Genomic DNA, 27,117 nt, shown 5'->3' with positions numbered 1-27,117 from the left:
ACTCCGTCCAAGAAGCACACTCATACATGAACAGTGCACTACGGCAATTGTCTTCACGGACATACCAAACAGTCACCACTACGAGAGATGCATGTGAGGTACTATATATGTGAACAAAATTTGGTTGACCAAGTGGTTGACCAAGCAGTGGTTCATCAGAAATTGGTAAAATTTCAAGATAAATATTTAACTTGAGAGAAAGCTAAATGCTTCTCTCCATTGATCACACCAAGATACAGAGAGATTTTGCATTAAAACTAATATTATAATTGTGCTATTATTATTATCAACTATTCTGTTGTTTCGCGGAATTACTCATCGACTTTCAATTGGGTTCATTTGGGACCATTTGGCATACCAAGCTCCAGTGATGTCCAACTGTAACCAACTGGTCTTCTCATGATGCCCAATTAGAACTTGGGCCTCCCCTTACAAAAAAAATTGTTGAAAGGTTATTGAAATATCATTGGTCAACGTCAACAAATGACCTTGAAAGATCATTGGCGAATTGTTGAAACATCATTGAGGAAATTGTTGACAAGTGTTGATAATTGGCCCCCGACATTTTGTCGAAACATCATTGTGGCCTCTCAATTTGAAAGATCGTTGGCATATCGTTGAAACTATGGTGTATTTCCCTCTTGAAAGCCCATTGAAGCAGTGTTGAAGATGTGTTGTTTGTCAATGTTGAAAGCCCATTGAGGTATTGTTGAAATGTGTAGTTTGTCAATGTTGAAAGACCATTGAAGCATTGTTGAAGCTCAAAATTGAAAGCCCATTGAGGTATTGTTGAAATGTGTTGTTTGTCAATGTTGACAGCCCATTGAAGCATTGTTGCAGATGTGTTGAGCCTCAAAATTGAAAGCCCATGGAGGTATTGTTGAAATGTGTAGTTCGTCAATATTGAAAGCCCATGGAATCATTGTTGCAGATCTGTTGAACATCAACACCAATTACGTTGAAAGCCCTTTTTGCCCCACTGGGTATTTGGCAGTTTAAACCTGCACTTACCTTAAAATACTGCTGAGCTATGTTGCATATAATTACCTTTGATGTCACGGTGGCATGTCTGCTGTGAGAGGATAAGGATAAAATTTAAATACAGGCATTTTGTACCGCAGACCTCTGTCACCCTTGGCTCAAAAGCATGCTCCTAGATTGCCTGTAATAAACCATATTGTAAAACTGCTAGCAGTACTGTTATGCCACTTTTTTCAATTGTCAGAGTGAATGGTCCTCCGAAAAATCAAAAGTGCTGAACTGATGCAGACAAAAACCATTTTTCTAGGTGAACTGTTTATTTGTAACCAAACATCTCTGTAAATGTACAACCATTTGTAGTTTGAGATCAGAAACTTCTTAAAAACTATCGCACAGTACAAACTTCCTGCAGCTTGACACCATAACAAAATTGAATACTGAAGATGTAGTCAGTGTGGCTCTCAAGTCAAACACATTTCCCAAAAGAAATAAATTTAAAAAAATAAATGCCTAAATAAATAAATGTACAAGCAGACTGACATGACTGTAAATAAGAACACTCAAAAAAGGTACTTGCTTTCTCTATTAGGTAGCCAGTGGTACTATAACCATGGCACAATTTGCTTGTGCCCACAGCACTCAACTGAGACCTGATATGCAGGGTGGTTTCATGGAACTTATTGAAGACTGACTGTTGCAGCTAACATAATACTAGATACAGAGTGCCAAACATTACTTGCATGAGAAACAAGACACCATAGTCAGCTGATTAACAAGAACTCAGTTCCTAATAAAGTTTTTATGAATTGTAGCCGGTAATTTTACAAGGTGTATGCACTTAGAATGAATTTCCAGAATGACACTTGTAACGAGACACATGCCATCAAACTGGCTGTAGAAATGCACTGCTATGCATCGAAGCACAAAAGTAACCGGAATGCCCATGTATTTCTCTCACATTTATGGAAAAATATCGAAACTGGTGTCATCCTGGAAATTAATTTCAAGTGAATGCCTTGCAAACTCACTGGCTACAATTTGCAAACAAATATGTGCTGTGATGTTATAAGTGAATTAATAAATTTATGACAATCAGTTTAATGTTTCCATTTCTTGTGCTAGTAATGTCCACCTCTGAATAATCCAGCTCAAGAACAAGAATTATGCTACCTGGCAGACAACTTAAATATCTGTAAAACTGAAAAAGGATCACTGTACAATCCTTATTTGTTGGTTGAATGGTGTGTGCCAATTTCAGTAAACCTTACATACTTTTGAAACATGGCAATCACAATAAGTGATGCCTATGGGAGCAGTTTATTATGCCGCATTGCTGTTGCATGATCCAGTTGTGTTTTCTGCCATGATAACGTTGCTGCGCAGGTAATTCCATATCAAGCAACTTATTCATATTGACTGCTTCAGATTTTCATATGAAACAAAGACAGCTATTAGTGATGTGCTGGAATACAGCAAAGTTACTCCTTGTGCGAGTTCCATTTCAATTTTATTCGCTGCCACAAAAAATAACGAAAGAATTCAGAAGATATGGTTTTATGCAAACATGAAAGGCACATCATTGCCATTACTGGAGATGTTTTGTTGCATATTAAATTTAAGCCGACTTATATCTATTAATTTTACTCATGTATTTTAGATAGCAATAAACCATTTTTACAAAGTTATGTAAAATGCTGTTCTTACTGAACTCTGGAAATGGCACAGATGCACTTGCAGGTATGCAATTCCATGCCGAATCGACAAGCATTTTTTTCACACCGCACATAAATCTGAAACATTGCCATATGTTTACTAGAGTTCAAAGCTTGTTACCCACTTTTATTTATTTCTGCCAGATATTTTGTAGCATTTTAGGTGACAGTTTAGTTTTCCTGTTCAGCTGAGCTAGAGGCATCAAATGTCCTCTAGCTTTTCATTTTTTTTTCAAATGCTTCAAATACTTTTTTTTCAAATGCACATTGTATTGATCGAGGCCTTCAAATGGTGTGCGTGGAAATACAGTGAAGTGATGCAACTGCCAAAATAGCCAATTTTTCAAATATTTGCATACTTCAATTGCTTTTGGCACCGGCAAAAACGAGTCAAATTGCAATCCGTTAGTTTTTTTTTCGTAAGAAAAAATTCACAGGACAGAAATTAAATACAGAATGGTAGCCCAAGTGACATAGTATAGCAGAAAAATATATGAAGCTCTGAAGGTTCAGCTGATCGCCTGTAAAAAAAAAATTGTAATCTTTTGCAAGAAGCTTCATGTTCAAGGAAAAAACAGCCTTCGTAGTTGGCGAAAAAATGTTATACATTATTGGATAACTCTACATGTCTGCTATGCATGTGTGAAGTTAAAAAAGTCATTTTTAAAAGCGAGAAATTCCTTTTTGAAATTTTGTCAGCACCGACTTTTCTCTTATGTGCGCACAGCTTGCTGGCCGGGAATGCAGACGACAAAGCTGGCTTCGTATGCAGAGATGACAGATAAGCGGTGTTAGGGTCTGCATTTTATTGCTAAGGGACACATGCTCTAATGCAACGAGGCTTGTGTTTGGTGTGGGCCAGGTAAACCATACAGCCATTGCACATAAAATATCAATACAAGGTCTGTTAGAAGAGTATCCGACCTTTGGCTGAAGAAAAAAAACTGGCATAACTGAAGTGTTGGAAACCTAATCACCCTCAATGTAGTCTCCTTGGGAATCCAGACACTTCTCCCAGCGGTGCTGCCGTTGTTAGAAGCATTCCGAGAAGGCTTCTTTCCAAATGGACTTTAGCTCAGCTGTCGTTGCAGCCATAATGTCTTCTCTTGTCTGAAATCGTGCTTGTTTCAATGGCCCCTTGATTTTGGGAAACTGCCAGAAGTTGCAGGCCGCCATATCAGGAGAGCAAGGAGCCTGTCGAACTACAGGAGTCTGGTTTTTCGCCAAAAAAGTCTGAATCAAGTGCGAGAAAAACATTGTCTTGAAGGATGTGCCAATTTCCTGTTGACAACTTCGGTATCTTGCTCCATACAGCATCACATAGGCCATGGAGGACATCCCTGTAGTAGTCTTTAGTGATTGTTTGACCCTGTGGTGTGTATCCGTGGTGTACCACACTGCGGGAGTCAAAGGAAGCAGTCAGCAACACTTTGACATTGCTGCGCACTTAGCAGTCTTTGGTTGGTGACGTGGAATGCTTCCACTGTAACGACTGGGATTTGGTTTCCAGGTCGTAAACATACACCCAAGACTTGTCACAAGTGATTATGGTGTTCATGAAGTTGGGGTCACTGTTTGTGGAATTCAGCATGGCTGCGAGACTTCAACACAAAGTTGCTTTTGCTCCACCATGAGCAGCTTGTGAACGAATTTTGGCGCAACTCTCTTCATGGCCAAATCTTCGGTGATAATGGAATGTGGATAAAATGTGCTGATGCCCACCTCTTCCGCAATTTCTTGGATAGTTACACGACGGTCCCGCATCACCACGGGGTTCACTTCGGCAATGACCTGGTCATTTCGGCATGTTGATGGCCGACTGGAGCGTGGCTCGCTCTCCACCGATGTGTGGCCGTCTTTAAACTGGTTGTACCACTCCATAATCTGTGTGCTGCTCATAGCACAGTCACCGAAAGCACTCTGAATCTTCCAGATGGTTTCCACTTGGCTGTCGCCCAGTTTCTGTCAAAATTTGATGCAGTAGCACTGCTCCAGTCGCTCTGCCATTTTCCTTGCGATAAAAAACCGACGAGCGCACCGTACTACCTCATTCAAACGCTGCGTCCCAGCAATTCACGCTATTGGCAGGTGGGAAAAAATTCATGCATGCGCACAAAGGTTCAAGGGCGGCTGATGAAAACGCGCTTGTTTCATATTCATCAGGTGTTCGCAAAAAAAGGTCGAATACTTTTCTAACAGACCTCGTACGTAATAAATATGTGAGGGAATCCTGCAGTGCTAAAAGATATGTTTCATGCAGTTTAGAAAAAGAAATATCAGCTATTATGTAGACAATAAATCTATAAAGAGCACTGATATTGTTCATACAAAGCATCCTAAAGGGCATGTCGCATTGCAATGCAACATAGAGGGAGCAGGACATTTTGTGCCCTGCTCCCTGAAGCCCAATGATGATGGAAGTAGAAAACACCTTCATAATTAAGACTGAAAACCTACATGAGTATGAACAAATTCTTGTGGTGTTGTTTGCTACCACTGTTTCAGAGCTGGAACATGCTCATCTATAAAAGTCATATGTGCCATGTTCAGTCTGATGTGGTCAGACACCATTGGCGACCACTTTTTGCGTTCATGTTAAAAAAATACGAGCTGAGACTGCAGCAGCAGCGCTTGACGTCACCTGCCTTCGTAATGATAAAAAAGACAAGTCAGTTTGTTGAGTAGTTCTTGTGGCTAATATATTAACAACCTTTCCTTGCTAAATGACATGGCTTCATATATTTATGCTATATTTATGCTGTATGTGTGATCCTCAAAGGAACATTATAAAAAATACCTTATCGCACTTAAAGAATAATCACTTTTTGTTTCATGTCACATGCATAGCAGACATGTACGGCTGTGTAATGATGGGTGACATACTTTTGTGCCAACCACCAAAGCTAATTTTTTACCTTCAACACGAAGCTTGCAAAAAATTTCAACGTTACAGTTTTTTTAGCTGATAAACTGAACCTCCAAGGCTTGAAATATTTTGCTGCTATCCCAAGTCAAGCAGTCTGATTTTATATTCATTTTGTGCCTTCTGTATTTCCCTACGTTAGAAGAAAATTCAAACTGCAAATTTTGGCAGTCACACCACTTCAGTCTCTTGGCATGAACACCACCTGAATATCTGGATCATACAATTTCCCTTTCAGAAGAAACGTGTATCAGTGGCTTCTAGCTTAGCTGGGCAAGAACAATAAATTTTTGCCAAAATTCAAAAAAATTTTTGTGAAGGAAAATAAATGGGGAGCAAGAGTTCGGAGCTTCAACTATATCTGTGATGGCCAAAAAAACGCTGGTTGGTTGCCCTGGAATTACTTAAGAGTATGTATGAAAGCAAATTTTCTCAAAAATTTTCTCGTTGTACCTACTCAAAATCAAGCAAACTTGAAATGGTTTGCCATAATGGAACAGTTCTTGAGAAAATTGTTGGGTGGTTTGGCATGAAATGACTTAAGCTACTTAAAAAATATATTAATAAGGAAACACTATCCTTACTGGAACCATATCAAAAACTAACATAAAAATGTAGTGAACTACAACAAAGCACAGCACTTGTATTCTGGATTGAGCAATCCAATGTGGGCTTCTCAGGAGACTAGCATAATTAACATAAATAAAATTAACATAAAAATGTCAAGGCATAGGAAGGCACAACATTTGTATGCTCATTTGAGAAATCCAAATTGGGCCCTTCAGGAGACTAACATAAAACATAAAAATGTCGAGTTACAAAAGCACAACACTTGTGTTTTGGTTTGAGCTGTCCAACTTGGGCTCTTCAGAGGTGAAGGGGCAGGGGCAGTTGCTTCAGGGGCAGGGTCCCATGCGAGAAGCGAGGCCAGAGTTCTTTTCATAGGGCATGTTGGTACCAGGAAATTTGCGACACGTGAAGCCTGCAAAAACAAGCCAGAATAAGTTTTAAAAAGCAACTTCCACATGCAAAAGAATGGCATGCAATATGCCCTTGTTACAATGAAATTGATTTATGTATTTGTGTTGCTTTATTCCAATTTTCCATGGGTACAGCTTTACAGCATGACCATTTAAATTTATTTAGTGTGGCACAGGACTCCACTAAGTGTCAAATGCAGGAAAGGGCAAAGAGGAACAAAACACTGTAGCAATATAACTTTATGAATATCTTCAATGTCAAAGATGTGAACTTTGCTTGCTGATAAACAAAATGGCGAAAAAAATTCATGTCGTTCATAAATAAACCTGAACTGACAACTAAAATTATTTCTTGTAAGTTTCATAATTAAAATGTGCAGCACTTCACTGTGCTTTTCCATGCTCCAAATACAATAGTGTCATGTCACTATAATTGAGTGTAGCTTCATTTGATGTTAGGTTTCCTGAGTTCACATGCAATCAGAACGTACTTCTCGCCTTACAATGACTTAGGACTTTCCACATTAAAGAAGACATTGCTTACAGCGAAGTATGTTTTCTTCCTCAACGACTGAATTACTGTTATAATGAGGATTCCGTGTAGTTGTGCGCCAAACTGCTTAGCATGACACTTGCAGAATGTCACAGATACGAAGAAATGCTGTCTTTTAAGAGCCATATGCCATAGGACTGACTTCTTTAAGCCTTTTAGGGTTCACTGCCATACATCTGTCACTGTGATGGAACGTTCTGAAAAAATTTGCCTTTTCAGAACAAAGTGTTGCCTAGCCTCCCACTGGAGGTGCTGCAACCTTCTGAGACTTCTAGAAAATATTCTTATAGTGCTGTCGCTCCTTGGGTTTCTCCCAAACTGATTTTTCACTTAGCTTCTTGGTGTCTGTCATTGCACTAATTTGGGAGTGCTGCCACAAGTTTCCGTAAGTTTCATTACAGAAAAAATTATGCTGCTTTATCCTGCATAAAACAATAAAACATGTAAAACTGCAAATACTGAAATGGTATTGCCACTTTATTGTTATTTTAAAAAATTATTTACCAGTTTATTTTCTCGGAAAGGCGCCCTGAAGAACTTAAATCTGCAATAACAATATTAAGGATGCGCGAAAAGTGATTTTTGAGACTGAACCGAATAATGCCAGAAGCAAATCAAATATTGGATAGCTTCTGAATAATGAACAGCTGATATCACAATTAATGTAAGATGAGGTTCACATACTAGTATTCTTAAAGTTAGCAAGTTTCTGTCATTGTTATGTTATGAAGAGCTGTTTATTAAAGGCACAAATGGAGCAGCAAAAAGTTTCTTCACATGCACAGGACTCTTCAGTAAGCATGAATGATTGCTGTACAGCCTCTAAAGTACAGCTACTTTAGTAACGTAGCCTGGTCTGCTATTCTTACAAGTTCTTACGTTTTACGTCTATACTATGTTATTGGAGGTGAAAATTTACCGTACTTTGGCTCAAATCTCATGTTTTATTGGTGTTTCGAAATATTAGAATAATACTCACATTTACAAATAGTGACCATTCAAAGACTAAATTGAATAGGACACTATTCAAGTCGAAAGTTTTGAATATGTGCACACTACAAAAGATATATAACTCCTAAATTAGAGGCATATTTCTCCCCAAAATGTGATCCTCAACGGGCTAAACAAGAGCGACAGAAAAGCCCATTCATCTTTTTGATAAATTTAAGCCCATAATCTACTTGGCAATGGTTCATAACCATGTTAACAGGTAGGTGAAGTAAGGAAGCAGGAAACAATTCTAACAATTTCAGAATGGGAGTAGTGGACATGTCCGATGGTCTGTAAGAAGCTTTATACATTAGGCCCCAAGAGCCTATTCTCCATTTATTGAAGTATATGAGGAAAAGCCACATAAATATTTTTTTCTTATCTTAGAATACAAAGTGATACAGTGCATGTTAATAAATACGAGTCATAGGTTAGGTGCTTAGAATAAGTAAGCATCCACTAAACATAGTACTGTTGACTGTGAAGCTGGCAACTCGGTCCCTGTTGTTTCTTTGATTGAAACTACCAAAAGAAACTTGCCACAACACTCAGGTTCCCTCCGCTGAAAGGTTGCTGTCTCGGATCACATGGACCTGCTTCAAGATAGGAGCAACTTTGATTTGATGTGGTCTGTTAAAATTGGTGAAACTACTGTTTCACATCTCAGAACATGGAGCGCTGTTTTGTTTTGATTTCTGCAATTTGGTGAACGTGCTCCTGCTCGAGCTGAGCAGTAACCACACTTGAGCATAGCTTCTCCACAATTCGTGTATTAACACTTTCAGGCTACTTAACCATGTCCTCCATGCCAACAGATTTGGAGCGTGCTTCACAGACAACTATTCCTTGCAATGACAGCCAAGTAGCACTGCTAATGCACAAATGCAGCTCATTTTATTTGGTGGAGATGCTAAAAACTTTCGGCAGTGAAGGCAGCTTTTAAATTTGGAAGCATTTGAGTATGGCGGCATTAGGCACTCAAGATCATATGAACAGTCATTCCAAATGGTAGGCTATTGTAGCACACAACTGCACACACAGGCTACATGAAAGTCGTTTGTTATGCCAATGGCAAGTTCATAAATTTAGAAAAGAAATGTGAATGTAAAAATGCAACCGGAAAGGGTGTATGGTACTTGCCTATAACAGCACTGACCCTGATGGGGTCAAGAGCCTCTGTTGCCCCTTGGTGTTATTTCCAAAGCCCAAATGGCCCATGAGCTCCTCCTCTGTGAACACATGGTGAAGCAAGGCCCTTGCAAACTTTCCTGGTCCACCATGGCAGGCCATGGTAAGCTGGGCCAGGATAACCTTCTCAATGTGCACTCTTACAGCGTATGTGAACCTGCATGTTTAAGTAAATGTTAGCAAAACAGTTTTAAGCCTTTCAAGTACATTCACACAACAGCCCTACTGCAAATCAATTACAAAAGTACTTGTTGCAAATCTAAAATGCTAAACTTGACTTCTTACAAGCTTCTGATGCTGTCTGGATGCCCCATGTTTCAGAAAAACAATCCAGCACAAACAAGAAAAATAAACCAACGTATCCAAACATCTAGTACTTGAAAAAGGGGAGCACCAGCGAAACACAAATGACACGCACACAAGGAAACGGCATTAGACATGGACGGACATTGGGACGGACCAGCGTTCGTCCCTGTCTAACGCCTTTTCCATGTGTGCGCGTCCTTTGTTTTGCTGGTACCCCCCTTTTTCAAGTTCATCATGCACCAACTGGCCCAAGAGCTTGCGCTAATGCACATCTAGTACTATTTATTGTGATTACCATGCTTGGGATACTTCATATTTTCAGGTGTTTGTCTCGATTGTCCCATCCATTTGTGTGCATATGTAGCCATGGTCTAATGGGGAGATTAGGCTGCTATGTTGAGGGAAGAGTTCAATACCAACCGTTGGAACAGGCTTGGGTGACTGGGTATGTGACCCTGGGCATATGCCACTTTTCAATGAATCTCTTTCACGCTATCTTGAGCATATGCTGCTGCTTGTGTTGGCAAGCAGCATTAGGAGCTCGAAGTGGGACATGATTGTCGATCATTACTAAGATTACCACTACACATCACGTTCGCTTGCTGTGCTCCAGAAGTAATGCGAGATTCCACTCCACTGTATGAAATGTACATAAGCCGCAAGGACAGTAAATTAAATCTCAATAAAATTAATCTACTCGCAACGCACAGGCTGCACAAGATCACGGAGTGAACTCAGAAGTTTGTGGACAGTCAGTTGATGTCCATGTCAGGGACCTCTAGGGAGACTCGGTCATTTCCTCGATGTGCATCATCGTGCCGTCACACATTGTATTACAATTCTGTCTCGTACCACTAATAGTCATCACGTATCACAGAATTCAAAATATAAATAGACACTTATATCTACTGTTTATTTAATCTTTACGGAAAATACTTTGAGCATGAGTTTTTGCAGAGATCATGAATTCTACCGCTTAAAGGAGCACTAAAGTAAAATTAAATTAATTAAATTTTGGCGTTTTAAGTGCCAAAACGACAATCTGATGTTTAAGCTTGTTTCACATGCAAGCGATTCAGCGAATGGAGCGAACAGCGACGCGGCGCTGCAAAGCTTATCGCAAAGTTTCGTTTCATATGCATTGCCGCCGCGCATTTTCCGCTGCTGCGAATAGCAATGTTGCTGGCATAAAACACAGGACTTTCAGCCAGTTTCGGTAGTTTGCGACTACCAACATAAACATAGCTTTGTCTCTGCCTCTCAAATTTTTATTTTATAAATACATATCCTGCGCTTACCAATTTAACAATTCGTTGAAAAGCTCTCTTGGCATGTTGCCTGTACCACGTGTACCAAGTAAATAAACATCATCCTATGCGCAGGCTTTCCAGCACTAATCCTCCGCTGGTCACGTGTCGAGGTGGGTCGTTCGGAAGCAGTGCTGCCGCTCTGCCGCTGCGATGAAATTCCAACTTGCCCGAACCTTGCCGCTCCCACCGTCGAAACTGATTTCTGCGGCGCGGCGGCAGGATTTGCAAGCATTTTCGCTTGCATGTGAAACAGGCTTTAAGCACGCCATAGTGGGGAACTCTGGATTAATTTTTACCAAATCAGGCTGCAAGGTACATGGGCAGTTTTGTATTTCACCTCCATCAAAATGCGGTTGTTTGATCATGTGACCTCGTGCTTAGCGGCGCTGTGCCAACACCCCTAAGCAACTATGGCAAGAAAGCACTAAAGAGAAAAATTATTTTAGATGTATCTGTAAATGACCTTCCTACAATTCAAGAGATTCACTCGTACCATGACAAGAGGGTGAGTAAATTGTAAAAGCAGCAAGAGGAAAGATTGGTGGCAGTGCTGCCTTGAAGTTACCACACCCGCTTGCTGTGACGTCATGGATTTTGATGTCTGTTCAGGTGCAGCAATTTTTTTTTACAAATAAAGATGTTCTTCATTGTATTCCAAAAACTTAAAATAAGAACCGTCAGGAACTTTTACTGAAACAATACAACCCAAGTTTGTAAAAATACTTGAAATCCACGATGTGACAATGAGATGTCAGCACGAAGATTTTGGGGCGATACTCAGAAAATTGAACGCTGAGCTTTATTTTCTCTAATAATCAAGCAATTACCAAGAAATTTACAGAAGTCGATATTTAAAACGATGCTTTATTTTAAATTCATTTAAGGTGTCATTAGTGTCCCCTTAATACAAAACAAGGAATGCACTTAGCTGCGTAATAGGTTAACATGCATCACTGGTTCTCATTAAGGTAGGATTATCAATATAGCAATGGGCATGCACTGGCTACTCCAGAGGGGAGCCCTGCCACTTCCCCTCAACCTCCCAATTTCCAATTTTTTTTTTATGAGCAGTGATGCAATTTCTGTATCCTAACGAGGCATAATGCCAAGGAGATTCATGCCATGCTGGCTACAGTATGTGGTGACCGGCACTTCACACCGTCCAGCTCGGCATCAATCTTTCTGGAATTTGGCCCTTGAAATGCAGAAAGCTTTGATCACTGCTCGTTCTTCAGCCAACTTTCTCAAAGGGTGCTGCTGCTCTGGTTTGATACCTCTAGCAGTGCACTGCTGCATGACATAGGTAAAACTAGGAAGATGTGCACTCACGTAGACCACTAATGTCCACACTGTTTCTGAACACCCCTCCCATATCAAGCATATACCCTGAAGAAGGCACATTCTATCTTTAATATGTTCACAAGTGACACTGAAATTCACTCCCAGTCCCGGTGCAGTTGCAGTCTTTCAGCTGAGTGCTTAAAGGCACCATGTCTCCTAATGAAGGCACTCTGCACCAATTGATCACTGGAGCAAATGCCTTGCAGTTGCATCAGCAATGTTGTTTTTTCTGCTTCCTGCAATACATTTTCACGGCATCACTGCATTTGATCATGGTGACGTTACAGAATGGATGGCCAACGAATTCACCTTTAGCATTCCAGCTTGGGTGTCTCTCAGCTCATTTTGAATCTGAAAAAAGATGTCAGTATTAAAATGTGAAGCCACAATGCAGCAAAATCAACAATCAAAAGAGCTACATGGACCATTAGGCTGACATAAATAGACGGATACAAATGACTAGTCATTGAATACACTAAAGTGTGGCCGCTCTTGCCAATGGCAGTGTGAGCTTGTCAAATAATTTATTTCACATTCCTCTATTATTTTAAAAATTATTTCCATGCATCTACTGAATGGTTATGGCCACATATTAAAGGATGCTCCTTCGTATAAAACCACAGTGTTGCATTCTTTTACTCCCCGTCTACCTGATGCTACTGAAGTTTTGCTTACTCTCAAAGAAAGAATTTCACAGAACTGCTCTTTCGACAATGCATTATTCCAAGCTTAGCTTTTCGACATAACTAGCTACTTCTATGGTCACAAGAAACAATGCTAATTATTGATGTTTATGTTGCCGATAACGTATACATGCCGCCTCGAAACCCAGTGGGACGACAAAGCAGATATGCCAGGCATCTCGTTCCTCTACTGATTTTAAAATTTTGTTAAATCAATCACTTACTGAAGTGCGAAAAGCTGCAATTTCACGAAATTACGTTATTTTGAATGTTGTAGGACCTGGAGTGACATGAAATCTGCCTTTCCGTGAATGCTATGAGCGCCTACGCGAAGCCGTTTGGGGCGAAGCACTCGATGGCGTCGAACGAAGATGAAAAAAGAAAGCTGAATGCGCGCGAACTGGTGGAAAACAAAACACACGCGGTTAGCAAGGCGTATAACTCGATGATTTCGCAGCACTCTGTGGCATCCCCCTCTATTGTATCTCACGTATCGCATAGAATCACATGTACACCCTTCAAATTCTTTATTATTATTGCGCGACAGCCTCCTCTGTGTTTTCCGATCGCGCGAACATCGGCCGCACGGCGTGTCAGATAGAAGTCACTCGTTCCTGAAGGGAATTCAGCGCAACAGAATACACTTTCGCCGATCCCACCGCCCCACGCCGCTACAAGCTCGCTCCCACGTCTTGTACTAGCGTGGCGCAAACGAAATATCTTCCGATTACAGTACAGATCGGATGGTTTCACGTCGCATTGTTTTGCGCTCATTAATAAGGCTAACTCAATCGGAGCTCGAATACCGTATCAGAAATCATGGCGTACAACATGCCCTGTTTTAGCTGGCACCACATAGCTACCTTACGTCACCACAAGCGGAGTGTAAAGTTAAACCAGGACAAAGCTCCATGTTATATACCACGAATCTAGTGCGGTACAACCAAAGGATAGTGCTAGGAATGAAAACTAGAAAAGAGGCGCACGGAAAACACGCACAGGCGCTGAAATTCCCCTTCGTCCGCGCCTGCGGCGCGGACGAACAAGGGGAATTCGAAACACTAACTCACCTTTGATGTCGCTGAGTCGGAGGCGATCATGGCGATCTTCGAGGCAACAAGCCCATAAAAAGCGAGCAACACGCAGGAACATTCCAAAGATGTCACAGCGAAGCACACAAAGAACGCAGAAAACGCAGGAAGTTTTCACACAACCGGCATGCACGATCACGCCGGAATGCTACAAGCCTCAACAGCGCAAACGCGCAATCATACATGTACACTCATACAAATACACGCTTATATTATCATAAATTGTACCATTTGATAACAAATTCTGTAATGTCATGTTATTACAGAAAAATTGTAGCGCTTTGGAAGTGTATAAAAGTTTTTTGCTTCACTTCTTTGATGAACTACTTTCTTTGGCGCAGTAACGCAGTGCACCGGCCGGAGCTAATGGCATGCGCGGGAAAAGGCGCGAAATTCAAACGTCGCAAACGCCGTGCTAATGTTTCCGCGCACAGTTTTCGTCGTTTGTATTTAAAAAAAAAAAGTAATGCGTGCCGCAACCATGCGAACTGAACTATTGACCACAAAAGTACAGAAACGTCGCTGTTTGTGCTTCTTATTTCGACGTCATGGCAAACTGCAGGCGGTCTGTCGTCCCATTCTTTAAACATTTGTGCGTGTGCTTCTGCGCTGTGCGAGTTGTCACCGAGAACGTATAGCAGCGCAGGTTGTGCTTGGTGGCCGAGCAGATTCCCAACACATTCGCCAGCACCCCGTCTAGGTCACAGAGAAGAATTTGGCCTCCATGTGAAATATGAGCACCATGTTGTACATATCCGCCAAGCTTTTCGTTTCGTTCTGTAGCGCGCTAACGGATAACATCTAAGCTAAATTACTCTGTAAAAACGATGTTCACTCCTTTCTCCGCCGCACCCGCCGTGGTGGCATAGCGGCTGAGGTGTTGCGCTACTAACCCGAGTGCTTGGAATCTAATGCCGGCGGCGGCGGCTGCATTTCGATGGGGCTGAAATGCAAAAACGCCCGCGTACTGTGCGTTTAACCTGCACCAAATTTGGTGCAGGTTAAAGGACCCCAGATGGTCAAAATAAATATGGAGTTTCTTACTACGGTGCGGCTCATAATCAAAGCGTGGTTTTGGCCCGTCAAACCCCAGACTTGAATTTTGTTAACGTTCCCCGCCACCTTGACCATATTTAACATGGAGGCATGCAATGCCGTTTCCTAACACTCAGCCAGCACTGGCCCCTTATAATGGACGCCGATAGAAATGCAGGATGCGTCCAATCATCGGTTGTTTATCACTGCTTGTAGCGACGTTTGTCTTCTCAAACTATATATATATATATATATATATATATATATATATATATATATATATATATATATATATATATATATATATGCAGGGTGTTTCTGCTAACTTTAGGCCGAGTGTAAGCTCTATGCCCTCTATGACGACGCGACTAAATGCATGTTGCTCCCTTTGGTATGTAGCGTGTCGCGCTATTTCTATATATTGCTTAATTGGCTAATTAGTCAAGGATAATTAACCAACTTCTGAAGCAAGGAAGTTGCGAAGAAATTCCAATTAGAAAGTTGCAGAGCAGTTGGCAACACGTCCGAATAAACAGTTTCTGTCTTTTTATCTGTTAAGTATTAGTGTTTTCCAGCTTACTGCGGATGCTCGAAAAATACAAAAAGCACCACGTGACATGCCCGCCTGCGAGTCGTGATTGCACGGCTCCTAAGCCTTCTGCGCACAAACGAAAACATACCATTTCACAGGTGTGAACACCCGTCTGCTTATCGCCATCATGAACCGCAGCGAGGGAAGCACGTCGCTGGCGATCAATACCACAGCCAACGCCTTCGTCACTGCCCTGTCGCCTTTTAAGCGGCAACACACCCTGCTCGATGGTATGCTCGTTTGGGAGCGCTGCACGCACGGCGCGCAAGCGGGTATGTCAGGTGATATTTTTTGTATTTCTCGGGCATCCGCAGTAAGCTGAAAAACACTAACACTTAATAGATAGAAAGTTAGAAATTGCCTAATCGGACGTTTTGCAAAGTGCTCTAGAACTTTCTAATTGGAATTTTTCGCCTAACTTTGTTCATTCAGAATGGCTAATTTTCTTGACTAGTTAGCTACTTAGGAAAAATACAAGAATAGCGTGACACGTACAAGAGTGAGCAACATGCATTTGGTCGCATCGTCTTATGGTGCATCGGCATATTTTTAAACTCTGAGTGAAGTTAGCTGAAACCCGTGTATATACGTCTATGGTTCAAGTAACGTGAAACAACACCCTGTATATATGCAATGGTGATTAAGTGATCAGTAAAGCAACATATATGTGAAAAAGACGCACACATACATATGTGCCTGTGTTTTTCACATGTACTTCGAAACTCAATATTGCTCGTGACTCAGTGTTATTCAACAATAAGTTAACAGCATTTAGTCAACGACTTTATTGTTGGAAACTACTCAACAATGGTTCAATACTCAATACTTTTCAACAATACGTCAAGAGAATTTAGTCAACGACTTTATTGTTGAAAACTACTCAACATTAGCTCAATAATACTCAATACTATTCAACAATATATCAACAGAATATAGTCAACGACTTTATTGTTGGAAACTACTCAACAATGGCTCAATAATACTCAATACTATTCAACAATATATCAAGAGAATTTAGTCAACGACTTTGTTGTTGAAAACTACTCAACAATGGCTCAATAATACTCAATACTATTCAACACTATACCAACAGAATTTAGTCAACGACTTTTTTGTTGTGAACTGCCCAACAACTTTACTGTTGAATTAGTGCTCTGTGGTTTCAATAATTGTTGAGGTATTGTTGAAAGGCTATTGAGTCAACAGTTCGTCAACAATATGCCAACAACATTTCAACAGTCATTTTCATAAGGGTCTGATGGCGTCCAATTGGAACCAGTTGGGTCTCATTGAAAAATCCAACTAGACTCAACTGTTTTTTTTTTAACTGGGCGATGAAGCAATAATTGCATTCACAGAATTGTAGTGTGTTTACAAAATGCATGTTCTTTTTCTTGTTTTGTTTTTCTATAGGAAACCAATTCGAATGGGTTCTAACGCTCCGAGTTCTGCACTTGCACTAAATACGTTTGAATGGTACACGCATTTACACATTTTATTGTGAGACTTGCAACGCACAGGTGAATAATAAATAGGTTCACTGAAGAAAGGCGTATACATAGGAGCGGCCCGGCTCGTTCACGCCAGCTTGAACGCACTGCTCCTTTAGCGCATGCGCTTCGGACAAATCAGTACTGCGAAGCGCCTGACCAACGGGCGGAAGCGTGATACTTGACCTGCATAAAGTTCCCGTAATTTTCGCCGCCGTGTTAGCATGCGGCCTTGTGCGTCTTGCAGAACGACCGAGTGCGGGAGCTGCAAGTTGCTTTCGCACGCGTACGTGATTTTTCGGCGGTGGAAGACCCTAGAAAGCATACCGTTACATGGTCGCGTGTCGGGCGCTGGGCAGCGCTCCCTCCTGGCTTTCTTTCTTTCCCTCTATAGCCTTCGTGCTGAGAATGCTAATGCCTTGACGTGCGCGGTATTCCCGCGCGCTCTTTGTTGGAGCTGACGTCACGAGTTATGCTCAAGCCCCCTTAGTGCTACTGAGTTTCGGAGGCGCCTCACAGTGAAATGGTAAAGGGAGCAGCGGCATTGAACGTTCGCTTTGGGAGAAGCACGAGAACCTACCTGCTGTCGATCACCTTCCAACCTACGCAGCCAAGACCTCACCCGTCTCGACGCACTCATCGGCAAAGCGACCAAGCTGGCGCTGAGACTCCCTCTCTGCGCTAACAAAGAGCTCCTGATGGACAGAGGATGCCACAACACTGTCACCGAACTCATCGCCATTCACTGCCGCGGTCAGGAGCTGCGCCTACAGTATACAGGACAAGGTCGCAGCATCTTGCGTAGCGTACGACTGCAGCCACCTGCCACACCCTCTGCAGATACACTACCACTCGCTCCAGAAGCTAGATCCTTACTAGGTATCCAGCATCTCTTCCACGTCATATGAACCTGGAAAATAGCAAAGCCCGTAGGCAAGAATGGGTAGCATACTACACTTGGTAGACCACACGTAACCCCTGAAGCACATACTACTATGTAGACGACAGTGTACAGAAGTGATCGGCCATTTCCGCAGCCCATCACCACCTCCACACTGTACACACAGAGCTCGTGCCCACAATACCTTACCACAGCCGAGCTACATGCAATCGCAGCAGCTATCCAGCGTCTTCCACACTCACACACACGCACAGCTATCACATTCACGGGCTCCATGTACGCATGCAGGAAGCTTCTGCATGACGATGTACCCACCAATATCACGAAACACTTACAGCAACATCTTCATCCTTCGGTAGAGATCGTCTGGATCCCAGGTCACGCGGGAATGCCGGTGAATGAACAAGCTAATCAGCTTGCCTGCGAAACAATAAACCAGGCTCCTCACACTCCCCGGCCAGACCCAGACGAGTCATTATCAATCCCGCCACCCCTCAAGCCATATCGAGACGCACGCCGAATATTTCCCAAGCCGCATCGCGATTTGACGCACCGACCAGGCGTGCTCATCCGCCAGGCATAAACAAGCACCTTCCCGACCCCCGCCAGGATGCGTCTTATAAATGGCCTCCGCTAAGAAAGCCCTCGAATGAGCCGCCACTGCGGAGGCTGTACCTTAATACCCCCGCATTTTATGGCACTGCTTCCCCACACTACACCTTATAGCACCCCTCACATCCGTCACCTTTAAACCCACTGCCGAGTGGCTGACCACAGCCACTTCGCACCAAGACCAACAGCACTTTGCGGTCTTCATCCGCGACGCGCTGCAGAACGCTGCAAGCGAGGTCCTGGACTGAGGGCCCCCACAACTTGCCTCCCTTTTCTACAATAAAGTATCCACTGATCATCGGCTCAGAAGGCAGTGAAGGCACTTTTGTGCTCTCTCAGAACGTCTGGTTCGCGCGAGCGGCTATAACTCAAGTACTATCCGTACACGTCTCTGCACCTTCTCTCTCCCTTCTCCCTATTCCGCCTCTCTGTTCCCCCGGAGTAGGGTAGACAACCAGACTCTTGACTGGTTAACATCCCTGCCTTCCTACAGTCCTCTCTCTCTCTCCTAAAATAAAGTGTTTTCTCTCTCTCTGCTGTCGGCCCTCCTCATCAAGTGAGCGTTGTGATCGAGGTCATCTAGTGAACTCCGTTCATGTGTGTCTCGGGGCGCGTGGGACCAGGCGTGCTTTTTCGTAAGCGAATGTTTACTGCAACTTACACTACCCATAAAACCACGAACGTTACTGAGCACAGTATTATTTTAATACTTTGCTATCACTCTCATTGCTACGATCGCCCTTGGCCTTAAATCGCCACTTTTAAAAAGGGAAAACTCAGCCCACGTGTCAATGCTCCGTGAATTTTTTAGCACTCACCAAAGCACTGTTTCGCTCCTCTAGCCGGAGAGGGAAAGGCTCTCCTCCCTAAACTGTCTGCGGAGCCGTTGCCGAAGGTGGTGCTCGGAAACGAGGCTAGCAATGCCTCGCCGGCATCGACTTCTAAAACGGCGTCGCCATCACGTGACATTCCGTCAAGGTCCACTGGGCTGACGGCAGAGCAGTCACCGTCTTCGACCGTCCCTCTTCCGTCATCTTCGCGGACCACCAGCGCTGGGTGAGGACGTCGGCTTGTTCGTACATGGGAAGCTAAGCCTAACATGGGAAAGCTAAGTCATAGAGTTTCTCACTGTTTTACGTAGAGGAAAATCTGGTGCTGCTGCGCTGTTGTATGCATGGGAGTGCCGGTATATATGGTGAATTTGGATTGGCATCGTCTCAGGAGAGCCAGGACACTTCGAAGACGCGCCTTTAGAGAGCACCGTTCCGTCTGTCACAATGATTAATTTCCTACTGAAACAGCAAGTAAAAGCCGTTTTAACTTTATCATTACACAAAACATGTTTTGTTTAGTTATGAGAACTTGTGATTGCATGTAAAATTATATGAAACGTGAAGTGTGTCAGCGGGCCCCTGAAGTTGGAGAACAGACGAGATTCGCACTCGCTTTGGAGCAGTTTGTCGACTGTTCATGCTTTTCTTCGCTCGATTATGCACTGCAGGCGAGAAAGCTTCACTGAAAGATGTAATGCGGGTGAACGAAAACCTTTTACGAAAATTTTATTGTAAGAGTGCATTATCTTTGCCGCCATTTCTACGTTTTATTGGAAGCCTCGTACAACACCAGCCAACACAAGCCTAGCGCACCCGTATATACCGCCATTCCTACGACGGCACAGCGACCGTTTGTAAACTCCCCTAGACAGTGGCGCCAGATTTCCCTCTAGCTGATACAGTAAGAAACTACATGAACTAAGTTCAACACGGGAAGCAAAGCCTCTGCTTGCCACTTGCTCGTTCTACACTCGCAGTGTAATCTGTTCCATAGCCTAACTGTACATATCTTTGGTGTCCCCTTTCTTTAGACTGTTCCTTACAGTCTTAATAATTTCATTTCTGACTGTGTTCCGCGTTGTAACAGTTCCGGTCGCTCTCGCAGCACGGGCACTCGCTCCCTTGCCGCTGCGCCGCCGGCGACCACGAGCACGCGGCAGGTCTCGTCCTCGGGTCGCCCTTCACGGCGAGAGACACCTGCCCAGCAGGATCTGCAAGGCAGGAGAACGCTGCTTGCGCCTTGGCGAGGACGAACAACCGCTTTGCCGCTCCCAGGAGGAACGCGAGTAAGCTGTGACGATTCTTTTTTAAAGCGAAAGCTTTACTGGCCGCGAACATGCAATTTCGACGTGGCGGTGCTCCGAAGAAGCAAATGACGTCATAAAGCGCGCCTCGCCACGGATAGTTCTCTCTCTCGCTCGCTCCCTAGTCACTACTGCGCATGCGCCACTAGTAGCACCGAGCCACAGGTGTTCCGCCGCTGCGCAGCGCCGCGCCTTTCCGGCGCGCCGCCGTTAGGTATGACGTCACACGCGTTCCTCGTCGTTGCGCTCGCCTCCGCTCGCTTCGCCAGCTGCGTCGCATGCCTGATAACATGGAGGATTCAAAAGGAGAGCTCGCGTGCGCCGCAACCGCAGTTCAGGCGGCAGTATGGACGGCGACAATTCTGATAAGCAGGAGGCAGGAATCGACATCGGAACGAGATGAAGAGGAAACGAATCGCCCATGAAACAGACGAAGAGCGCGCCGAACGACTAATAAACGCCACAACATAGCTAGACAACCAGACTAACCTGGACTTGCAATCAAGATTAACCAAGGCTAACCATGCTACGCCTTAGCGTTCGCTACGTATATCCTGGCATAGCCGAGCTAAGCCACTTCCAATTTTTTATGCGAAAGCGTCAAATGGCCCATTGAGTGAAAAAGCAGGCGTCTGTAGTCTGTAGCTGCGAAACGGCACCTCAAGTCACATTGGCTGCGACGTCACATTAGGAGCGCGCCTCGACTGAGTTCCCATTGGCTGCGAAAAGGAACAGCTGCTGCCGCGATAGCACGCCTGGTGTTGAGTTAGGGGAGAGGGCATCACCGCGACACCCTCGCTCTCTCTCTCTCTCTTGGAAGCCTGTGTTATCCGCGTGTTCCTTGTCTGCGAAAGCTATCGCCTGCGTTCTAAGTGCACCTTGGAGGTGTTGGCCTCGGCAAGGGCCAATCGAAACGCGCCAAGCGTATCAACGCACTCGCTTGCCCACGAGGGGTTGTACTCGAAGGACCGCTCAGTGACGTTCAATGGGACATTATTAACGCGACAGCGTTAAGGAGCTCGTATCGCAGAAAAACCGGTGTCGGTGGCGTTGGCCGTGAGCGAGAAATCCCGGAAGGCAATTCATAAATAAAAACAACTTGCAAGATGGGCTGGGTGGGAATCGAACCAGGATCTCTGGAGTGTGAGCCGGAGACGCTACCACTCAGCCATGAGTTCGATGGTTCAAAGCGGGACAGAAGCGCCTCTAGTGAATGCGGTGTTGCCTTAGAACCGCGCCGTAGAAAGTTATACTGCAGTGTATATCGGTAATTATGAACATGTAAATTACTGAAGTCGCAGTTAAACGAGTAGCGAAGTACGTTTCCGCTACATTTCTTCTGCGCTTGGCGCACACGCAGAGCCATATTGTAGCAAACACAGAAGACCCCCTCCTCACACTGTACGGCGCTGCCGCGACAGATGGCGCGCCACTCGCCCGCTTCTCCCCTTCGTCTCGTTTTAACGCATTAAGGCCGTCTGGGGACCGGTGCGAGGATGCCCCAAAGTTGTGCTGTGGACTTAGAAGTGTTGTATATGAAAACTATGTCTTTCTGTGACTCAAGAGCATGCTGAGCGAATGAGTGGGCGGTGCGAACGGGGTGCGATAACGCTATCGCGTTCCACTTTTGAAGGCGAAGCTTTAGCGTCCTCCAATTTTTGCTTTCGCATTCACAACTCTTAAGAAGTGCTTAGGCTTCCTTGGATTTTTAAATGCGTAAGCATTTCTATGTCTACCCAACGAGAGAGAGAGAGAGATGCGTGGCGATGCGTGACGGCGACCTCTTCGACTCGCTCCACGGCTCGGAGTTGCACGTCCGGGCTGGAGCTAAGCAGCACTTCCTCTCACGATGAAGGTGAGGGATAGTCCAGGAGTGCCAGGAGATAGGAGGGAGGGGGGCCTCTTCACAGTCCCAGAGGATATGTCTGTGAGGAGGTCATAGTACGGACTTACTCTGTCCGGGTAAATGTGCGAGTATACGTAAGGACTCGGGTATGAGTGTCTGTAACCTGCCCCAGGTGATCCCATGGCGCTTGTCTAGTGTGGTGCGGGCCCAGTGTGCCGTGTAAGACGGTGATATTGGGTTATGTCGTAATATGAACGCAGGACTTCGTTTGAGGTCCCCGGTTCCGGCAGGCCCTCCGCTCGGCTGACGAATGCTCGAGCATGTTGGTGGGCCGCTTCGTTCCCTGAATTCCCCGCGTGAGCCGGGAACCATCAGCTCTATTGAGCGTGGTTCTTCTCTGTTGTATAGTGATTGTAAGAGCTTTAGTGTTGTCTGTGCCACTATTACTCGACAAAGTTCGTTATGGCAGTTTTGGAGTCCCTCATACCTATATAGGCGTTTGTTCAGGCCAAGGCCAACGCAATGGCGGCTTCTTCTGCTTCTGTGGGGGTGGCAGCGCGTACAGAGTTCGAAGCCGTCTGTGCCTTGAGTTCGGTGCTTGGAACGGCGCAAATGGCGTAGGTGTGGGGTCGATCAGAGTACTGGGCTGCGTCGACGTACGCCACGGTGGAGTTGATCCCGTAAGTCTTGTGTAGGCCTGGGCCCTCGCTCTTCTCCTGCCGTCCTGGTGGCCGCGACTGTGTTTTTGGGCAGCTGTTTGATGACGAGCATGCCCCTTATGTGTGGTGGGATGGTGGCTAGGTCACTGCCCAGTGAGAACACTCTGAGGCCCATTCGAGCAAGGATCCAGCAGCCGGTCTTGCTACCTTAAAGACGGTGAACCCGTGATGTGCGGTGTTAAAGTGAAAAGTTGGGCGAGTTGGTATACATTCATAATGGTAACAGAGCGGCCAAACGACGACGGAGAGAAAGGACACAGGACGAGCGCTGCGTCCAGCCAGCGCTCGTCCCGAGTCCTTTCACGTGCGGTGTGCTTCAATGAGTTCAGCGATGGTGTTGTGAGCTCCCAGTTAAAGAAGTCTCTCGGTGGATGTGCGTCTTGGTAAGCCGAGGGCTACCTTGTATGCGTGTCGACAATGCAGTCGAGGCGAGCTCGTTCTGTCTTCTGTAACTGTAGGTATGGTAGTGCATAGGTGAGACAGCAGACGACAAAGGTCTGGACTAGTTGAAGCAGGTCCTTCTCCTTCATGCCTTGCTTACGCGCGCTCACTTTCTGTAGCAGTCACGTGGTCTGGTTCACCGTCATCTGGAGTCGGTCAATGGTTATGCCGTTCCACCAGTTCTGCTCAGTATCATGTATAGTATCATATCATGTCATGTCATATCATATCATGTATATGTATCATGTTGCTCAGTATAGTATCATGCCCAGTACTCGCATGTGCTCGACATGGGTGACTGGCTGCCGGTTTACGCTTCTCGTGATGGGAAGTGGGTGTGACTTTTGCTTGCTTCGGTTTGGTGGCCGCATCAGGAGTTCCGACTTGTGCTGGGAGCACTCTAGTCTCGCTGCGTTCACGTGTTGCACGACGATGTCGGTGGCATGTTCGAGCGTTTCAACTGTGCCGTCCGACCCTTCACACGTCCATAGCGTGATGCCGTCGGCGTATAGCTTGTGTCTGAGTCCCGGAACTTCATTCAGTTTCGGAGGCAGGGTGCGCATTGCTAAGTTGAATAGGAACGGTGACAAGACTGCGCCTTGCGGCGTGCCTCTGTCCCCGAGCCGGATTACAGGCAAGCGCAGGTCCCCGACCGTGATCTTGACCATCCTGTCCGTGAGAAACGACCTCATATAGTTGTGGGTTCGTTCTCCAGGTTGTAAGTAGGCTAAACTCTCGAGCACGGCCGCGTGGATCACGTTATCAAAAGCCTTATGGACGTCCAGACTTAGTAGAGCTTTCGTGCTCGTACCACTGTCTGGATGTAAGAGGTCGTGGTGTAATTCAAGGAGGACGTGCAGGGTAGACAATTGCGCTCAAAAACCGAGCATCGTCGGTGGTAGAGATCGTGTTCCGTCGGTTCCGCTGAAGATGGGAGGCTCCCGCTGGCGAACGGTGCCAGCGCAAGGGACGGGTGGCGATGGAAGGGTCCGCTGGTCGGCGTCCCGCATGGCGGAGGGTAGCGTCCGAGAACGAAGTTCCAGGATGGTTGAATGGAACGTTACCCAGCACGGCTCCACCACTTCTAAAGGAGATTTACTGGGGTTCGTAGCGACCATCGGTTCTAGGCTGCACCGAGCAGTTCCCGAGCTCGAGCCTCTGCTGCCGATGCTGCTGACTCTGTGCGCACGTTCGTTCTCTTCCTTACAATATATATATATATATAAGATTAAGTTACTGGACGAACATGCTTGCGCACTGTCTGACAAGTCCCACGTTAGGGAGTTTTGCTGCTGTAACTTTTTTACCTTTAGCTTGAAAGAGTCCGTTCATTTCCCCCGGACGTTCCTTGGTATCACATTCTGTGTTGGCGTAGCGTGCTGGGAACGAGTTGTTTTATCTGCCCCAAAGGTGAGTTCCGAGACCCATAAGTGGCGCGGATGCCAAATTATATGCGACCAGGGGTGCTATGCAGGATGCGCCGAGTTTCTCGTTCACCCGAGTTTTGCCCGAGTTTGCTCGACGGCAGTCAGTGAACGGAGATAGCGCGGAACGGGCCGAAGGTGCAGGCAAAAAGATGTGTAGACAAAAAGTCACGTATGACAACATGAGCGCACCCTGCGCGGCACGCTGCTTCCACGTTTCAAGCGCAGAAGGCTGCACAACGAAACGCGCCAGCGCCGCGTATTGTTATCAACGGATTATCGCAACTTAGCGATACCGTGACTGCCCCGCTGTCTGTCAGCACACTTGCCGTGAGCCGTTTGCCACGCCTCTCCCGGGCGCGTCAAGGGCGTGCCTCATCTTTCGGGCGCTATCTATCTATCCTCCATCGAATGCGAACGGGGTACATGCGGCGCATTCTTGCACCTACACTTTCACTCAAACGAATACGTTAAAGTACGACAAATAAAATAACGCACATTTTTATGTCGTTAGGTATCCGTTTTTGTTTTCAACGCTCGAAATTTGTGATGACAAACGGAGATCGTGCAAATTATTAAATATTGCACTTCTTGCCGTGAGTGGCGACAGGGAGGCGAAAGCTTAGAAGCGGTACATTGAAGCGGGTCGCACGCACGAGGGCGTTCATACGGTGATAAGTCGCCTAGGGGCGCTGCAGTGCTATTCTCAATAAAGTCGGTCATGATCCATGGAGGGTCATGGCCACTCTTTCTCTATTAGGGGAATAGAAACGCAGCGCCGCGGTACGGCTGTTCATCGCAGGCGCTTCACTAGGCTATTAAGGCCCCCGCTTTACCAACTAAAAACGACACAACAGCTGTCGCTGTAAAATGGCGGTATGGTCAGGTATGGTATATTATAGTGCGTAGTGACGCAGTTCAGTGAAAATGTACCAGTTTATCTTTGTGCGCGAAGCCTCTGCGATACATTGCGAAACGTGCGTGCTTCCCCAGCGACAGAATTCATCGCTTGTCATCGCTTGCCCAGTGAAGGCGCCTCTGAGCGCAAGTACGCAGTATATGAGTGTGTTGTGCAGTCGAAGGTGCTTGCGGATTACCTCTGCTGGAGCCAGCAGCGATCGCAGATGGATATCGTAACGACACCGCAGCACTCGCATTTTGGCAGGTGAGGGCTCTTGTGTGCAGTTATGAAATCAGATTTCGAACGGAGAGAGGTGTTGGAACTGTTGAGTGCGCAGTGCTTGTGATGAAGAAATGCCATTGCACTGGGCCTAGAAGAGCGAGCGATTCTCGGACGCTGATCGTGTTTACGACGTTGTGGCTCCGTTTCATCACCGATAACAGAGCAGCCATCTGAAACGACTGCTGCAATAAGCACTCCTCAGCATCGTCGTCCCCCTCGACGCCTCGACGCCTTGCAAGCACCTACAGTGACGTGCCGATAATTATTTACTGTGCGCTACGCCGCCACAATGCAGGCAATGAAACCGTGTTGTGCGGCCATCTCAGCCCGAGAAGATGTATGCCAGCGACAGTCAACGCTTTGTTTTCGATAGTGGTGCTCAGTACATCACCGATGACAGTGCGTTGTGCGTGTTTTATGTCGGCGGTCAAGATTGTTGATGCCTCCCAGCTCGACACCGCGTCGCTGTTGCCGGAAGATGAGTTGGGCGTGGCCCAACTGTAGTGGGTGCGCGCGCAATAGTTACATGCCTCGCGCGGGGCGTGACCTCTGGTTTTGATTGACAGGCGAACTCGTGCTAAACTCGTACATCGCGAAACCCCCTCCGAGTTCAACTCGGGAACATGGCGGCGGCAGCAGCAGCCTGTTTCATTGCATCCAGCGGCAGCAAGCGTCAGTA

The 27,117-nt window shown here is 45.3% G+C and overlaps 1 protein-coding gene and 1 long non-coding RNA gene across 3 annotated transcripts in view; one reads left to right on the top strand and one right to left on the bottom strand.

Moving 5' to 3' along the window:
* The window catches only part of LOC135918687 (endothelin-converting enzyme 1-like), a 45,940-nt gene that overhangs the window by 5,626 nt on the left and 13,197 nt on the right, over window positions 1–27,117 (top strand). Inside the window, exons 2-4 of one of the 2 annotated variants that reach the window (XM_070540554.1) lie at window positions 15,784–15,957; window positions 19,531–19,744; window positions 20,627–20,807. In XM_070540554.1, the coding sequence (XP_070396655.1) occupies window positions 15,784–15,957; window positions 19,531–19,744; window positions 20,627–20,807 (569 nt within the window). The remainder of the gene's footprint in view (window positions 1–15,783; window positions 15,958–19,530; window positions 19,745–20,626; window positions 20,808–27,117) is intronic. The other variant, XM_070540555.1, reaches the window with a different exon arrangement.
* On the bottom strand, window positions 4,172–14,218 carry LOC139061079 (uncharacterized). The gene is made up of 4 exons (XR_011515161.1): window positions 14,038–14,218; window positions 12,594–12,635; window positions 9,280–9,484; window positions 4,172–6,598 (listed from the first exon to the last, which is right to left on the bottom strand). It is a non-coding gene; the product is annotated as an uncharacterized lncRNA (long non-coding RNA).

The sequence above is a fragment of the Dermacentor albipictus genome, chromosome 6, assembly GCF_038994185.2.
Source record: "Dermacentor albipictus isolate Rhodes 1998 colony chromosome 6, USDA_Dalb.pri_finalv2, whole genome shotgun sequence".
Taxonomy (NCBI): domain Eukaryota; kingdom Metazoa; phylum Arthropoda; class Arachnida; order Ixodida; family Ixodidae; genus Dermacentor; species Dermacentor albipictus.
The sequence above is the reverse complement of the archived record's forward strand: the minus strand, read 5'-3'. Positions and strand labels throughout refer to the sequence as shown.